The sequence below is a fragment of the Takifugu rubripes genome, chromosome 1 (assembly GCF_901000725.2).
Source record: "Takifugu rubripes chromosome 1, fTakRub1.2, whole genome shotgun sequence".
NCBI classification, from domain to species: Eukaryota; Metazoa; Chordata; class Actinopteri; order Tetraodontiformes; family Tetraodontidae; genus Takifugu; species Takifugu rubripes.
In genome coordinates, this window is record NC_042285.1 from 17,345,533 (window position 1) to 17,362,851 (window position 17,319).

The following is a 17,319-nucleotide window of genomic DNA, read 5'->3' on the forward strand; positions in this document are numbered from 1 at the left end:
CCAACATGTTTACATGTAGTTCTTCATCAAGTGGATGCACCCCCCCCCCCCAGATCCAGTCTTAGGACGGGTTGAGGATTTTAAGCACAGTAATATGACTATGCAGGAGCAGCTAACATGCTGTCCTTCTTGCTCATCTCTCATCCTCTACTGACAGACCCCTGGATGGAAATATGGCTGAATTCAGGGACCGAACTGCGTATAGAAGAAAAGTCTTATGCATATTTAGAAGCACGAGTTGCCAAAGTGAAATTACGACGTTCAGACCAATTGCCGCTGCCAGGAACAAAAGAGCTTTCAGAGACAGTTTTATGTGCTGAGCTGTTGTGAAATAACCTCATTGTTATCATCAAAAGCAGAACCTGGAGAATATCCCACCAGCACCTTTAAGTGAATACATACAGTATTTATCATATTCTAAAATTCTCTTTGATCCTTCCTGAATCAGTGTTGTATCAGCGAACACGACAGGAAATGGTGCTGCTATGGAAATCTGCGCCATTTTTAGCGACATCCTGACCCAATAAATGTTCCCACAAAACAGGGACCCTCCACGTCTATAAAAGAGATCAGTGGGCTGTCATTGTGCTCAGTATCCTGAGACGCGTCATTTCCTGCCCGACATCAGCAGCGGCAGCTTTTCCCAGAACAGCATCACACCGTTTGTCCTTTTTGATGTTTTTCCTCTGCTTAATAGAACCATAACAGAGCTGCAGCGCAGTTCGATGCCGGTATTCGATTTATTTATGATTTTTGTGGTTCCAAGAACAGGAAACAAATAAAACAGCCCTTCAGATTAAGAGACTGCATACACTGCGCGCTTTCTGCTTTGTTGTTTATGGACAATCTTTGTTGTTGAATCATCTAGCGCCTAGGTGTCAAACTCTGGCCCGTGGGCCAAATTTGGCCCGCAATGTAATAATATTTGGCCCGCGAAACCATACCGATTGACTATTAGAGCTGGCCAGCTGGTATTTTACTAAATATATAAATATCAAAAGGTTTCCTGTTATAGCTGGAGGAAGATTTTTTTCAATAAATATCAATGTTGGCCCGTGACTTTGTCCCAGTTTTGAATTTTGGCCCACTGGGTATTTGAGTTTGACACCTCTGATCTAGCGGTACAGAAAGAGGAGGACATTTGGAAGAGTGCTGTGAGAAGCCTGATATTTTCCTGTCCGCCTGCACCGAGCTCTCTGCCAGGGGAGTGGGCGGTCATGCTGGAACTCGCCAAAACGCTGCTCTCAACCAAAGCAGAAAAGGGAAAAGGCATAATCGCTAATATGCGGAGCCCCCTCCAAACAATCTGTTTCATTCATTCACCCTCTCGGACATGGTCTCCCATCTCAGCCTGGATTTATGTCTTTGTGTCTTTTGAGAAAAGGATCAAATTCTTTCCTGTTATGAACTTTCCACTAATGCTAAAAGTCCCCATAATTCTTTCATTGCCTCCATGAACTGCTTCGTTCTGGTTTTTGGGGCATCTTTCGATCTTTCAGTGCACATAATGCGGCAGTTTCATCACATCTTTAAAATAAATAAAAAAATATTAGATTTTCAAAAGAATAAGATGTGAAACATTTCAAGAAACTCCAAAAAATGAACCTATTAAATGTAAACAAATTGAAAACCATAGATTTTAGAGTTCCCTCCAAATGTAAGGCCAAAACATAGAGACTGCCCTCTGGTGGTAGGCTGCAGTAAAAGCCTCCAGATGTTTTCTGAAGAGGGTGAATGAGCAGAAGAAATCGCAGGCTGAGTTTGTCATCATAGGTTGGCTTTACATGGAACTCTGTACACAGCGTGCACATACCTCATGTGTTATCATTTCCATGAATAACTTTAACATGCTCGCTCCAACAGTCAACAGCCTCCCAACTCCAAACGTGCACTCTGATAGCATCCATTTGGGATGGCAAATGCATAGAAAATGGACACAGATGTGATGAAGATCAAAAAAGACTGTGATGGAGCCACTAGTGAGTTTAGAGACGCCTGTGAACATGATAGCAGCCGCTCAGAGACCCTGACACGCAGCGCAGCCGCCATCACACGTTAACATCCTCTGCTTGATCGCCACAGCTGTATCAGGTCACAGCCAGTCTGGACAGCTGCAAAAGGTCCGACCCATTCAGGGAAGCAGTCATCACTATGACTCTCCTCCAGGGAAGGATCATGTGGATACGGAGAAAAACAGCAGCAATTCAGTGAATTCACCCCAATCTCCCTTTTATTTAATAAGCCCATCAATTCAGTGGTGCATGGAAGACAGCACCTGACGGCAAAATAAAACATTATTACTTCCAGTAACAATATTCAAAAATGGTTTCAGACTTGTTTCTAAGAAAAAGTGCAGATGATGTGAAGGGCCCGCTGCCTCGTGGTGTCTCTGGGCACCGCCATTATCACATCGAGTGTTTGACATCCTTTCCTGCGACTGATACGGAGCAACAGCAAAGAGGAGGAAGAGGAAGGTAATCCGCCGAGCCTGTCATCAGGCCTTCAGATGTGGAATGTGGAACTTCCTCTCTCTTTTGGGGTTTTCCTATATTTGCAGTGTTGTGGGAACTTCTTGGTAGCTGCCATATGTTCAGCTGTGAGGAAAATCTTATCCTTGAGAAGAATGCCTCCCACAGGAGCTGCTCAGTTTGGTAAATGGGGACTTTTGTAGCGTTGATTTCAGTGCACGAGTTGACCACAGCTGACGGGAGATGTTTATTGCTCCTATGAGCACTTTTACAAGACTGGAGAACCAACGTGAACAGGTCCCTTTATGATCTGGGAAATCTTCTTAACAAATCACATTTTATTGTACTTGTACGTGTCGTATAAAGGACCTCCCCCATGTTCTGATGTACTGAATATGGTTCAGTTTTGTGTTTTGGCTCCATTTTCAGAGCTCTGGTTGTTCCTGGGTAAATTGAGACTAGACAAACAAATTGCAGGTGTGTCAGAGTTCGGATCTAACCGAACCCATAATCCTGCTCAGGTTAACATGAAAAATGGGCCAAGCCCAATGACATTGTGTTTCTGTGAATGAGTGGCGTTGGCTGGCACAAAAATGACGTCACACCATAATTTATCACCTCCTAGTGCCCACTTCTAATCAACTGTGTCCCAAGTAAAGTGTTATGTTTTTTAAGCCAATTTGAATTAAAACGTTCACTGAATGTTTGAGAGGCCTTGTCTAGTATTACGATGAGTGCTGCAGCCTTTATCGCCTCCTACTGGCCTGGTGTTTTTGACAAGGCCTGAGTTTATACTGCTTCTTCGTTGTCTTTAATTTTAATGTGTGATCTGTCACTCCCACTATAAACCAGTGTAAGACACCAGTAAGGATAAAAACTTCAGAAGTGTGGGCCGTTAAAACAAAACAAACGGTGACATTTAAAAACTATTTCAGGATCTTGAATGTATCTAAAAAAAAAAAGTCTAGTCATGCAGACCAAGGCTCACTCACTCTGAGCTTGTTATCACCACATGTTTAGTCTACGTCTGTCTCTGGACTTCAAACCCGCTGGCCCTCCCGTGTCTCCAGCCTTTCATTCAGCCCCTAATGGCTCCCACCACTGTTCCTCTCTGATGTCTCTCACTGAGCCTAATGGTGCCAGTTTCATCACTTTGATTGTACGGAAGTGTGATAAGTATTTCTATAAAGCTAAACTGCTATATGAGTAAATATTCTCATGGCATGGTTGTGACACTTTCAAGGAGGCTGAGATGGTAGCTGTTCCCACCGGGCTACTCGTATAATGTGATATTTGACTACTATTTGAGGTAAAGGAAGAAATTAAAGTTGATTGAAAAGACCATTAAAAAAACAAGGTGGTACGCCATCTGTAAAAACACATTTCCCATCACAAAGTGTACAAAAACTACTAATAAAAAAGGATTTAAAGGCAAGATAAATCATTCAATCAAAGCTCAATTGATCATCACTTCTATTAAACTATATTGGGCAGTAACTATAGTTGCCATGGAGACCAGTTCCAATGAAAGTCCCCTTACTGTCCTCGGACAGTTTGCTTGTTGTATCAGACGAATGGAATCACAGAGTTTACGGCACAGTTCAGACTTACCCTAGCACCCTTCTCTGGGAAGCATTTACAGCCCCCGCTGCAGTCTCTTCCTCCACATGGGCCACTGTGCTTCTTTCCACCCTGTCAGACACAAAAAACAGACATGATGGTTAGAGCTGGACGAGGGGAGGTCAGCCGTCAAACGCCGCATAAACACAGAACTCCAGCATTTCGCAACTTCCACTTGGTTTGTACAAACACAGATATGCACTGGATGCATGTGCTTGTCCTGCAATGCATGGTGGGACACAGTGGGTGGTGAACTGTAAGTGTGTGTGACCAACTGTGGTCCGTTATCCACTTGTTTATGCAGCCTGCTGCGGTGCACGAGTGTGGAAAATTGTGACACTCCTGTGTATACTGCTGTGGTTTGCAGAAAGGAAGCTTTGGATGTGGCCGCACTGAGTCACAGTCTGAAGACCCTGTTCTTTAGAAAAGACTGGGACCCCCATTGATGAGGACAATTTCAACTTTGGGTGTCCGCATACCAGCGGCAGCAGCAGGCCCCACTGCCCGATCTGTGCTGGAGATGACACGCAGTCAGCCACAGATCAGTGTCGACACAGCCTGATCAAAGAGAGCAGCCAGAAAATTGGGCTTTCCCAACCCGAGGGTCAGAAGTGTCAGGACCCTGAGCGGGCTGAGATAGCTGGAGATGCTAATTGAGGCGGAGTGAAGGAGACTTTTGTGGTGTTTTGAGCCTCAAGCGTTCACACAGATCCGGCTGCTTTACAACTGTTGTATCAGTGTTGCCGTACAGACGCACATGAAATGTTTCATGGAATCGAACCCTCAGTTATCCAAGTGATTCTCTCCAGATGTTCTTTAGTACCTTTTTATTTATAGATGACAGTTTGTTTGCTTTTATTCCAGGATAAATAAGACATTTGGCTGTAGCATTTATTCAAGTCCAGAAAATTGGGTAAAAATATCTTCCAGTGGTTTTTAACTTCCATGCATGACTCATAGTTTGACTGCAAATATGCAGAGAGGCTGCAAGTAGATGATAATGACGTTTCTCCTGCGTCTCTGCCTACGGCCTCCACCTACACAGCCATGCCATGGCCTGCTTAGGCAGCAAATACCCCCTCAGCCTCCCTGTATCTTCCCCTCTAGAAAAAAAAATCTAAAGTGCCACTTTATACCAACAGAGGCAACAAAATGGCAGATCGAGAATCAGAATAACTCTCCCTCCTCACTTTGACTGCAGATTCTGGACTTCCACAATGGCCACATTCACACTCTTTCTACGGACAAAGGCCTTCTTTTACTCTACAGACGCTGTCCTTTAATGATCCCATATCTTCAGAACACAAAAGCCCCTCTTCCCATCGCCTATGGAATGCACAAGGGTGCATTTTCTTTGCTAACTCTCAATAGATCTGAGAGCCAATTGAAAGCTAAACATCCTCCGATGGGTTAATCTGCAGTGGGAACGTCAGTTGGTCACAAACAGCATTCTTTTATCTCTAATTCTAAACTGGATGAAAGTTTGTGTGACGAGAAGAAATCCCCCCCCCCCCTCCATCCTTCCAATATCAGTGAGAGAGAGACGGAGACAGAAGGTTATATCTTACAAATAAGGATGTACAAGAGTCACTGAATGACCTTTTCCACACTGATGTGGAAGTCTAAAACCAAGATAATAGAGTGCGTCATCTCCGGAGCAACACACAAAGGAATGACTCCCATGAAAACAATTCCACATTCTGGAGCAAGGCACCATCCGTTCAGGGTTACTCTTAAAAAGCTTGAAATAGCTGAAGTCTCTTCCAGGAGACAATAGCTGCAGTATCCCTGTTGTTTTACATCTACTTTCACATTGACTCAAGGTTTTACTGCTCAGTGCACCTCAGCAACAAGCTGGATGGTGTTTTAGACACTTCTCCACAGCATTTTAGTTAGAATCCCAAAGGGATGATTGTCTCCACGCTTCACTGGTAGCAGGAGCAACAAGAATAGAACCAGCTAAACCGAAGCAGGCATTTACAAAGCTAGTTTTCCAGAAACCATATTAGATCACAGCTCTGCTATGTGGGGTCCTCCAGACTGAAGCATGGGATGTGTGACAGAGGACCACCTCCCAGACTCAACACACCAATCTGAATATAGAGCAGACTCAACATTTATCTGGGAGACGCAGAAACAGGAAGAAGAAGACAAAGATATATTCCCAGTTGTCGTTTAGAGAGTGTTCCTTTTTGTCGGGGATACACAGATGAGCTCATCCTGCATCACGTTTCTAAAAGGAAGAAACTCATTTCATGCTGTCTGAAAGGGTTTGAAGAGTGAGAGAGGGAGAATGTGCAGCTAATCAAACGACTGTTATAAAAACTGTCAGAGTGGAGCTTAAATGAAATGAGAAATAGTCATAAAGCAGCTCAGCTGCTCAAACCCTTCGTATTCAGACTCTTCATCTGTGGCTGCAGGTTTACAGTGCAGCTCCACATTGTTGATCATTTTTTATGTCCTGTGAACCACCTACAGTGATCTGGGGGAGAGCAGAGACAGGAGATTCCTGCATGGGCTTCTGCTTTACCTCAAAATTGCAATAAAATAGAAAACATGACTCACACACACACACACACACACACACACAGACACACACACACACACACACACACACACACACACACACACACACACACACACACACTTTTTACTTCTAAATTTGGGAGGATCTTCCTTGACATAATCCATTCTCCAGTGCCTCAGCCTAGATGCCTGAACCCATAAACCTTACCCACCTTAACCTACCCAGGTGTAACCTTAACCCATCAAACAGCCCTTTGAAAGTGTGAAGACCAGTGAAAACTGTCCTCACTCCTCAGAAACATCCTAGTGAACCACAACTCCTGCTCCACCTTATAGAGCGCACACCAGTGTTCTCAGTGGTAGAGTATGAGAGGGTGTTTATCTATCAAAGGTGAGTTAATGCTCATAAACGATCTACTTTTCATCAGGAGGAAATCTGCTGTGTCACTTGGAGGAATTCCTTTCGCGTCCACACCCTGTTTATGTGAAGAGGTCTTTACTGTATGAGCCAGCCATTATTGTCATTTGTCTTCCTTTTTCCGTTTCCCTTTTTCTTTTCCACTGTTTCCATAAGGGGGAGATTGATGGGTTCTGTGACGATAACCTCCGAGTCCTGGTCCTCAGAAGTGCTCAGATTAACAGCCCAACTACTGATATATGTTGTTCCATGATTCCTCCCTGCATTTTTATGGGCGCTCTGGAGCCTTTCTCCCTGAATATTCCTCAAACTTCTTTAATACACATCAGAACTAAACCAGCTGCATCAACAATGCTCTTCAACAACGGCTTTTATCTTCAGTGTCCCTTTTTCCCTTTTTAGCCATGCGCTTATAAAAGGTGTAGAATTTATGTTACTTCTGCTTCTGGTGTTATTATACAACGACCCAGAGAGGAGGCAATCAGGTCATGTCTCATTAGGCTTTGTCTATAAATGTTATAATCAAGGTAAATTACTTAATTGAATTAATTGAACTGAAGTGTTGAATGAGTGTATCTAAATCTTGCCTTGAACCAGCTGGTTTGTGTGGATTGTCTGTGGTCCCTGGGAGCATCTGCATGGTCATAGAGCATCTACTTTGTGTGCACAGGTGGTTTCCCACAGACACCAACACTTCTCAGCACTTGTCAAACTCAACAGGACGTCTGAGCCGCGAGGACAGGATGAGGACGGGAATAAAGCAGGACAAAATAAACTTGGAAAATTATGAATTCAAAGGAATACGCAGGAAGGTGACTTCAGCTGAAGGGCACAGTTTTGAGGATCAGGGGAGGATTAAAAGCTAAATATTAAAATGATCCATTAGGCTTCTGCAGAGCGATACTTCATCATGCCTGGAATCCAGAAAATCCACCACGAGCTTCTCCTCCTAACTGAATAGCAAACTCTTCAAAAAAAGAGACACATGGGAGTCCATGAAGCAGCCTCACAGCTGCACATTCCACATCTCTCCCAGTAAAAGCTTCTCAAAAGGATTCCAGTATTTGCATCAATGAAGAACCTTGCAAACGGATGCTGTTGTTGTCATGATATCATCATTATGTGTCAGAAGACTTCTCAATGAATCCATTAAAAACAGCAACACAAATATTTAAAAGCAACACAAATATTTAAAAGCCATTTGCAGGCAGAAGTTGTTGTTGTTGGTTGTTGTTTTACCATCCAGATGACAGATGAAGTGTGGTGCCGGGCAGCATTGGGAGCAGCCGTCACTCCCTTCAAACTCAGGTGATAGACACAAGCTGGTTTCTCAGTTTTCACACATGAAAAGACTCAGAAAAGCATTAAGAGCACTTGTTTGAGCGCCTTATTAGTTTGAGGTATCAAATGAACAAGGATTCCAGACATTTGCAGGTCAAGAGGAGGGCCTGATCTGAAGACTGGTGGTGATGCGGTCATAATTCACACTAAAGGGAGGACAACGCAGATGAGAGGCACATAAAGTGAAGCACTGAAAAGGACACGCTGGTCAAACGAAACCAAATCCTGCTACAAGCAAACATGTGACCTTAATAATGGATCTGACCTGTTGCTCTCCAACTCTGACCTTGGCAAAGAGGCCTGTCATTGCCATACCTCAAACCCCCAGAAGAGCGCCGCCATTAGCGCCTAACTTAGGACCAGTCAAACTAACGTGAAGACATTCTGCTGTGGGGATGATGCATTAATGAGCCAAGGACAGCTTAGCGCCATAGATCAAGAGAAAGTCCTTGAATAAGCCCAAGACCTTTGAATATTTTTAAAATAATGGCAGTAGAATAGAGTGGCAGGGGCAACAGCTGCTCACACTAATAAGGTCAAAAATGAATTTTAAGGACCTGGACAGTTTCAACACATGATGGAAACATGCTGTATGGACTGTCTTTGGTCATACATGAAGTGCAGTATCGTTTGTCAATGTCAGGGTGTGTGTACTGAGCGTATTATGCTCCCTTTACCAGCTGGGAGCCATGTCATGGAAAGGTCACCTGTTAGCCTGCTGGAGCGCGTTAGCATTAGAAACATTTCACTTGACATTCATGGTCCCCTGAAGACGCCCAAGAATTTAAAAGTTCCTCTGACTCAGTGGGACTATAAACAGATTTCTAGTGAAATATTAAGCAATCATGAGCAATCATGAGCTAGTCTGCCCCTGTAATTTAGACACTATATACTGTATATGGGCCCCAAAGGATGAGGGGTCTTTCTATTCTGTGGAACACGTTGCGTTCAGACCAAACTTAATGAAGCTAATAATGAAATGTAACAAAAATGGTGTCCTACCAAAGCTAACACAGGAAATAAATCACCTACTCAAACTTCACAATCCATTACGGGGCCATAGAGCCTTTACTCTGCTGGCCCCCAAAACTTTGGGACAAGGTGATCCCCTCAGATTAAGTTAACTCCCTCACTGTTCACATTTTAATACAGACTAAATCATTCTCATTGTGCATTCACAGGCCCTGAATGAGAATTCTGTCATTTGTTTATCCTTCTACTGTTGTACCCTACTCTAGCTAACACTGTTGTTGCTGAGCATACTGTACAAATCAATGTGGATTAGACTGGATTATTCTAATCGATCATCAGATTATAACCAGGGGTGTCATGTATCATGTTTCAATCTCTTACTATATGATGCTATCCCATCATCCTCTATTCGCTAGCCTTAACCACACATCAGAGATGGATGTAAAAGCTGTGAACAAATTCTCAAAGTTTAAAGGCATTTTCAGCTTTCACCGATGATTATTGTACCTGAACTGGGAAAGTGAAGTGAAACTTGTGGGTCAGCAAACTAACTTTAAAAACCTAATAATCCTGGAAAACATAAAAGTGTCCTCAGTGACTATTTACACCTCTGTACAGACCTCATGTCAGACAGATTCTCTTTAGAACTGGATCAAATAATCAGATTTTAACGATGATACAAATCTGCCCACAAAACATTCAGAAAAAACACTTTCACAGTATATTTAACATGGGCAGCAAAGCGAAACATCAAACATCACCATGTTTGTGTTGGCGCACTTTCTGTTGCTGAAGTGTGGCTCGATGTAACACCAGATGTCTCATGAGCCTTCATTATGAAGATAAGGGCACTTCTCCCGCCAGCCATAATAGAGCTGACAGATCTGGAGAGATATTCCGAGTGTCACATTTATATGGCTTTCCTGGCACGCTTGGAATTGGAGGATTATTCCTACAAAATCCAGAGGCTACTTTTAACAATGGGAACGAGTTGTAGTACCTGTAGGTTGGGGATACTCATCGTGGTGACATTGATTTGCCTTTAACTGATCATTTTGAATAATCATGTTAATTAAACTCTAGAGTAAGACTCTACACTGTACAAATTTATAGTAATTTTCTTGGGAATTGTCACTTAGATACTTGGGAACTAATACTAAGATAAAAAAACAACTAGCAGCTGCCTCTATTGTGTAAGCAGCCTCTTTTTCTTATAAAGGGCTCTTTTGAGGAAGATAGGAGAGTCATCAAGTGTCCAGGTACAGGCTGCCAAGTGCTCAGGCTGATGGAGAACGAGAGCAAAGGAACCTTAAAGAGACAGGACAAATGTGCTTCACTGGCTGGGCTCCAGTAAAAACACACTCTGGTTTCTGTTCAGTCCAGATCCTGACACAGTCGGACCTTCCTCTTCCTTGAGTTAAACAGTCTCTCAACTGTGCTTCCCAGAGGGCCACATTTTTAATGAATGCTTCCTGTGGCAGTCTAGAGCTAAATTGGGGCGGCTAGTGTGAAACTTCCACCCTGTCTGATCTGGTTTGGCTTACAGATCTGTTGCTCACGCCTCTAATCAGATGATCAATGGCATCCAGATGGGAGGATCTGTGACCCGTGGAGAGTTCTGAGGGCCCGCCTGCTTTAGGTTCCTCTCAGATGGTGGGAATAACATCAGTAGCTAGGAGGCTGTTATCTCATTTCAGTGCACATTTTGAGATATTGCATCAGAGAAGGAAGATTATTTTTGTAAAAAAGGTTTGATGCTTGGCTGCCATAAGGGGAGACAACCAACAGCTTTGTTGAATGCTTTTATGACATTTTCTTTTGTTTCTATTATGTCAGTTATCTCTAGTTATAATTTTAGTACCACTAGGCTGTGTTTCTCCTTCAACCACTTCAAGAAATGATGTAAAATTAAAACTAGATAAATAAAATGCTAAAAAAAATAAATGCATATAAAATATTACATATTAAACTCTAAGCATGTGAAATGTGAAGCAAGGGCGATGTTGGCTATGCACAAGCATGAATATTTTGAGAATATAAAAAAGTAATGATTCTACATTTTTGGGGGGGTCATAACTGTTGGAAATATTATTTGTGGAAAAAAGGGGTCAGAGGGACTGGGGATAGTTGGAAACAGCTATGTTATCACAAAGTCTACTTTTAACATTTTTAATAATGTTCCCGTGACGGTTTAATTCCCTCTAGTCAATTAGGTCGTAGCTGGAATGGGAATAAATGGTTTGTGTCTCCGACTCAGAGGACATGTGGAGCGAAACATGGTGAGATCACGTCTGTGATCCTGCGTGATGAGAGATCCTAGTGCTGCATTAATGGATATGATGTATCATATCAGCTGAAATCCAAACCTTATGTGGGCACCTGTTGAACCAAAGGCACATCATCCAACCAGGCCAATTCTGTGAGAACGGGAGGTCTCTGTGTAAACACAGCTGAAACAATCCTTCCGTCTGAGCTCACTGAGAAAACCCACCTCTTCTGACGAGGGACAGACGACCAGAAACGCACGTGAAGGAAGATGAAATATGGGGTCGGGAGATTGGGGGGAAGGAGGGGGGTAAAGAGAGCGGAGTGACTGTCTGCCAAGTGTCCCTTCCAGAGAGAGATCGAGAGAGAGTGAGGGGACAGACTACAGGATGAGAAACAAGTGGCAAGAATGAGCCTATAAAAGGAAGTGAAGCTTGGAGCTGGACAGCAGGGCTTGAGACTGGGAGGACTGGAAGGCTCTGGAATTCCTGCAGCCAAGTCTGATGGGACTACCATGTCCAAACATTAAGCACTCCGAATTGCAAAGGACAAGGTCTGCAAATATCCACAAGGAGTTGAGCAGAGCTCATTCCAAATCAAACACAGCTCAGGTTAAACTGCTGGAGGTTATTGCCAGTAATTACATGACATCACGTCACATTAGACGAGCAATTTAATGTGGAGCGAACACAAAGATGGTGAGTAACAGGAGAGTGGTACACGGTGGCCATGCACGTCTGGGAATGAAAATGATCCATGACCAGTGATTACCCACAATCAACCCACTGGCACTCTGCATGTCCCCCTCCTGCGCTTTGGGTATTGAACATTTTCTTTTACATACTTTCCCGACTTATCTTCTTCAATTACATGGGTTCAGGTCACTGGGCTGTAATTTCATTCGGGAAGCCCAGACCATCCTGCCCACAGCTTTCTCTTCCTGCTATGTCAAAAAACACTCAGGCACTTCAGAACTGCATGGGAAAATCCTTCCAGTGGGTCCTTAACAAGAGCTGCCCCCACCAAATGCCCCCAACAACATCAGCTGGTCCATGAAGAGGAACAAAACCCTTCTCCACAAGGAAAGTTATCAGTTCCCCCAGTCTTTCTCGCAAACAGGACCATAAAATACGTGACCTAATGATTTAAAGAGGACAATCTACCCTTTTTTGACCATGGAGTCAGATTTCACACTCAGCTTCAAATCCCAGCAAAGGTTGGAGGTCAGTGTTTGATGAGGACAGTCAGATTATGTCACCTTCAGAGTGAGACCACAGATGCCACTCTGGTGGTCTGACTCCCCCCCGTCAGCATAGTATTCATCATAGTATTTGATCATAAGGGTTCTCCAGGCCCACCAAGCACATGTGGACTTTTGGTAAACACCTATGATCCCATCACCACCCTCTAGAGGGTAGAAAGCTGCACTCTGCTCTCTCTTTTCATCAGCTCAAATGTTGGCTGAGACCAGCTTCAAAACGCATAAGTTTGACAATAAATTCCGTGTCAACGAAATTCACACGCGCAGTCCTTAAAGTGCACGAGCATAATCGATATACCGGATGGATTGAAACGATACATGCAGCAAAGGTTTATGCAGTTCTGGCATGTTCAGATCCCTGATTATGGTTAGAGCCATTGGACGCCATAAATGCAGCACATTCTGCTCTCCTGTATGAAACGGGTGCCGGTGACACTGTGAATACACAACTGAGTAAAGACTCTCTGCGGCTGTTGAAATATGAGGGGTTCAGCCAGGTTGTGAAGTAACTCTGACACATTTCTCTGCTCCAGCCTTTTTCCTTTTCCTGTTTAGAAGGAGCCTCTCTGGATAATCTATTTTCATTGCCCACATTCAGGATGTTTGTCATAAAACCGAGGTTGAGCGAACCCGCAGATAAGCAAAGATCACTGCACACGTGAGGCACAAAATCAAACCGATCCTGACACACACACCACCAAATTGCCAAACTAATTCAAGACCTACGCGGCAGACGAAAGAAACTCTATTCAAAGCTATTACTTCACTCTTACAATTCAGATTGTGCAGCGCTGTGAATTGTGTATTGCTTGTTTAAGCAGGCCGACTGTACCAATAGAGGCAAACAGCCAAGCTCACCAGGCCTTTCCTCACCATCCCAAAGTCAAACAGCAGAGACTAATCAAATAATCAGCATCACAATGTTGCATTTGGGAGAGAAAAACCCAATTCCTGAGTTAACAATACTCGCACAAACAAAAGTCTCGCTGACTGTACGTTCATTCACATGTGAGCTGAGCTCACATGCCCAGCAGAACCTCCTGTAGTATGAATGCAGAAGGGTCAGAGAGGGCAACACTTCCTTCAAACACGCGCCTGCACCCCCCCCCCCCCCCCCTCCACACACACACACACACACAATTTTAAAGGGAAGCCCCACACATGGGCTTCTCATCCGAGGCCGTGGCTTCCTGGACCACAATGGGCTCTTCCCCTGATTGTTGCAGTCAAGCAGTCTCTGTAGCACGTCCACTATTTTTGCAAGGGATGTGCGGAGCATTTTTCTAATCTTATCAGGCGCAGACATCTTCCCCTTGCCCCGCAGCCCCTAAAGGTATCACATTTGAGAGCACAGTCACGCGTCTGCTTTCCACCAGGTCGTCCGTTCTTCTAAACTTTCTCTGATAATTTGTACGAATAGCTTTTCTATTCTCTCGTGGATCTTCTACACTTTTGACGTTGCTGAACCAGGCTGTCCCACAACGGAGCATGTTGGAAAAATAGTTATAACAATCCTGCATGTGAGGATGGTGATTGCCAAAGCAGATGTTGCTGACGTGCTTGTAGGTAGTGAAGGAACATGGAGTCAAAGCCATCACATTTCCAATTCTCACAGGTCAGATTCTTCTCTGCCAGTATCATCCCCCTCATTCCCTCATGCTGAAATACATCTCCTAACATGTTCTCGAATGCACCACAATCAGAGGCTCTCTCCCAGCAACATCCTGTTAGCATTACTGTCTCTGGGGCCTTTCCTTCCTTCTCCATCAGATACTGATAAACGGCATGTTCTATACGGTGAGGAGACAGGCTGTAGATGAAAACATGCATAACGTCATGCTTTTGCACTTCACTGGAGGCTGGCATCTTCATGCAGAATGCAGGGGAGGAATTCCAGAAGATACGATCACGTGATGTAGCAAACAGATGATCCTTGAGGCTCAATAACAGCCCACTGAGGACTGAGAAATAAGTATTCATACACTTTTCTGAGCCGTCTCTCGCTCCAAGTGCTACGTTTGACTACAAGCAGATTCCATGTCGTTACTGGAAAACGTCGATGCTAATCTTTAATCGCCGTCCTCGACAGCTGTGGCTATGTGCTGTTCCACAACACGCCTCTGCAAATCCCACTTGTTTGCAAAAATAAGCGGTTCAAATCTTGGATGTAAAATTTTGAACTTGCTTTCGACAGAGATTCCGTATGTGAAGCATCACGTGCAGACGGACGGTGGGAAACAGCTGCGTGGGACAGAGGCTGGGGTCTGCTTCAAAAGAATTCAAACAGCCTCATAGGTCAGATCTGATATTTAACAGAAACATCTTGAGACATTTGGAGTTGGACAGGAAGCTTTAGTGATTACAGCTTTCTTCAATTTTTCCCTGCCTTAAACATGCTGAACGACTGCCTCATTACCCACAATTCATCTGTACAACAAATCCTTTAATACGTACAGATGGAGCTGCTTTACCAACAACTAAAGTCAAACGTCTATGTAGCTAATTGGGCGAGTGTTGGCTGTTTCTTATGTTGAAAGTTGACTAGCTTCAGAGAACATAGACTGCACTCAACTAAAATTAGAGTCCTGCCCTTCTGTATCGGTGCCTTTGAGCAAAGCTGCACAATACACAAAGGACCTGAGCAGCATCCCTGAGCTAAGTCACATGCTTTAATTCCAGGCCTGACTTAATTTGATAATAGCAACTACAACAGGGTCTTTTTATCGCCGAGGAGAATATAGCTTTTCATTTGAAGGCCTCGTGTAGGATATTAAATCAGTGTGAAGGCACATCTGATGAAAACAGCGACAAAGAGAAAAACAAAACATACCATATATTTGAAAACTAGGTCTGAAGAGGGAAAGGATCAAAACATGAAGGAGCACATTTGGGATCTATCTATGCCTAAAGTGTCAACACAATGAATAAGTTGTACTTTTCTATTTACAGCTACATTTTCTTCCATTTTTCAAAACATTTTTGTCTTTTATTAGTTCAGATCAGAAGTGAAGTAGGTCCTCACTGATCAGCTAGATTTACAGTGACCTGGATAATTGGCCTTCACTGACGTTCTACATGAAGTCATTCCACATATTTTCAATAGGACATACAACAATAATCAAAATTAGGTGGCTTCTGTTGCACCACATCAAAATGATGATGAAACACATCTATAAACAGCAGGATCTGTTCTGTAAACTGAGTGAAGATCAGAAAGACAATCAGAGAGAATATATCAGAGTAATGGCAACGTGGAGATCAGTTGATCCTCTCTATCGTGCCATGCAGACGTGCTGCTGGGCTGGTTGGATGAAAATAATGGGACTAATTGTGAATCTTTTGAATTTGGAGATTGAAAAAAATAAGGTCTGATTTGAGAGTTGATAATGTAGCATCGGCTCTTGTGTGAGGATTGTGGCCTTTCTGCGACGTGATTGCGACAGAGTAAAAAAAAAAAAATCTCCTGCAGAAGCCATTTGGTCAAATTTGAAGACATGCAATCATGATTTAATGCTGCGTTGGCTGATGACGACAAGAAGTCAGTCATCAAAGCTCCAACACATTAACCCAGGCAAAGTTCAAGCTGAAGCACTCTGTTTAATGGTTCTCGTACAATTTTCTAGCCTATTAAACTGAACCCCATTTCACAGAAATGCCTGATTTTTCCAGGACCAGTCAGGGAGGTTAAGAACCTCCTACAGGAGGAAACATCCAGCAGACACTCCCACTGGGTCCATGTGTTGGAGGGGTTTGGACAACAAGGATAAACTGAACGCTGATTCAGTTTCTGCCTCTGCTGCCTTTTTCTAGTTTTCTGCTTTTAATCAATATGCAACAAATAAAATAAAATGCAGTGGAGGGAGGTGGGTGGGATGTACTTACTGCGTGCACTTGTATGGCGAGGATGGCACCGAAGACGCACAGAAGCAAAAACCTGTAGTCAGTCAAACTGAGACACACACACACAGAGTTAGAGATGTCGGACATGCAGTAGCGACGTTCTTATAGACTCTTTGTCTTACTTCATGTTGCCCTCGCACCGTCCCGCACACTTCAGTTCAGCGCCACTGGTTCCCTTTCAGAGTCACTTCTACAGCATGTCTGCCTGACCTGGAGCACAAGAGGCGCATCTGCAGGGTTGGCTCGCTCTCAAAACTTTCCTCTAGTTGTTATTTTGCCTTTTAAACACAAAACGACGAGCCGCTTTCTCTCAATTGGTTACACTTGCATTTCGACTATTTCCATAAGAATAACTTTATGAATAGGATATGAGTTAGAGTCATACTCACAGCGGCCGCGGGTTTGCGCACGGTCCCGCAGAGATGCGCCGGTTCCAGAGCACAGAGGTGTCGGTAGAGGAGTCTGCGGTGACAGATTCCTGCTCAGATATTCGCTTAAAAACAGAAACTTTGGCAGAGTATTCGCACTCCTTACTGAGAAAAGTCAAA

General features: G+C 43.7%; 1 protein-coding gene across 2 annotated transcripts in view; it reads right to left on the bottom strand.

The window, feature by feature from the left end:
* Window positions 1–17,319, bottom strand: part of col4a2 (collagen, type IV, alpha 2) — a 41,606-nt gene that overhangs the window by 23,659 nt on the left and 628 nt on the right. The window contains exons 2-5 of one of the 2 annotated variants that reach the window (XM_011607892.2): window positions 17,161–17,233; window positions 16,894–16,981; window positions 16,754–16,820; window positions 4,080–4,160 (exon numbers count right to left, since the gene is read on the bottom strand). In XM_011607892.2, coding sequence (XP_011606194.2) covers window positions 4,080–4,160; window positions 16,754–16,820; window positions 16,894–16,898 — 153 coding nt within the window. In that variant the 5' untranslated portion in view covers window positions 16,899–16,981; window positions 17,161–17,233. Of the gene's footprint in view, window positions 1–4,079; window positions 4,161–16,753; window positions 16,821–16,893; window positions 17,050–17,160; window positions 17,234–17,319 lie in introns of both variants that reach the window. The other variant, XM_011607885.2, reaches the window with a different exon arrangement.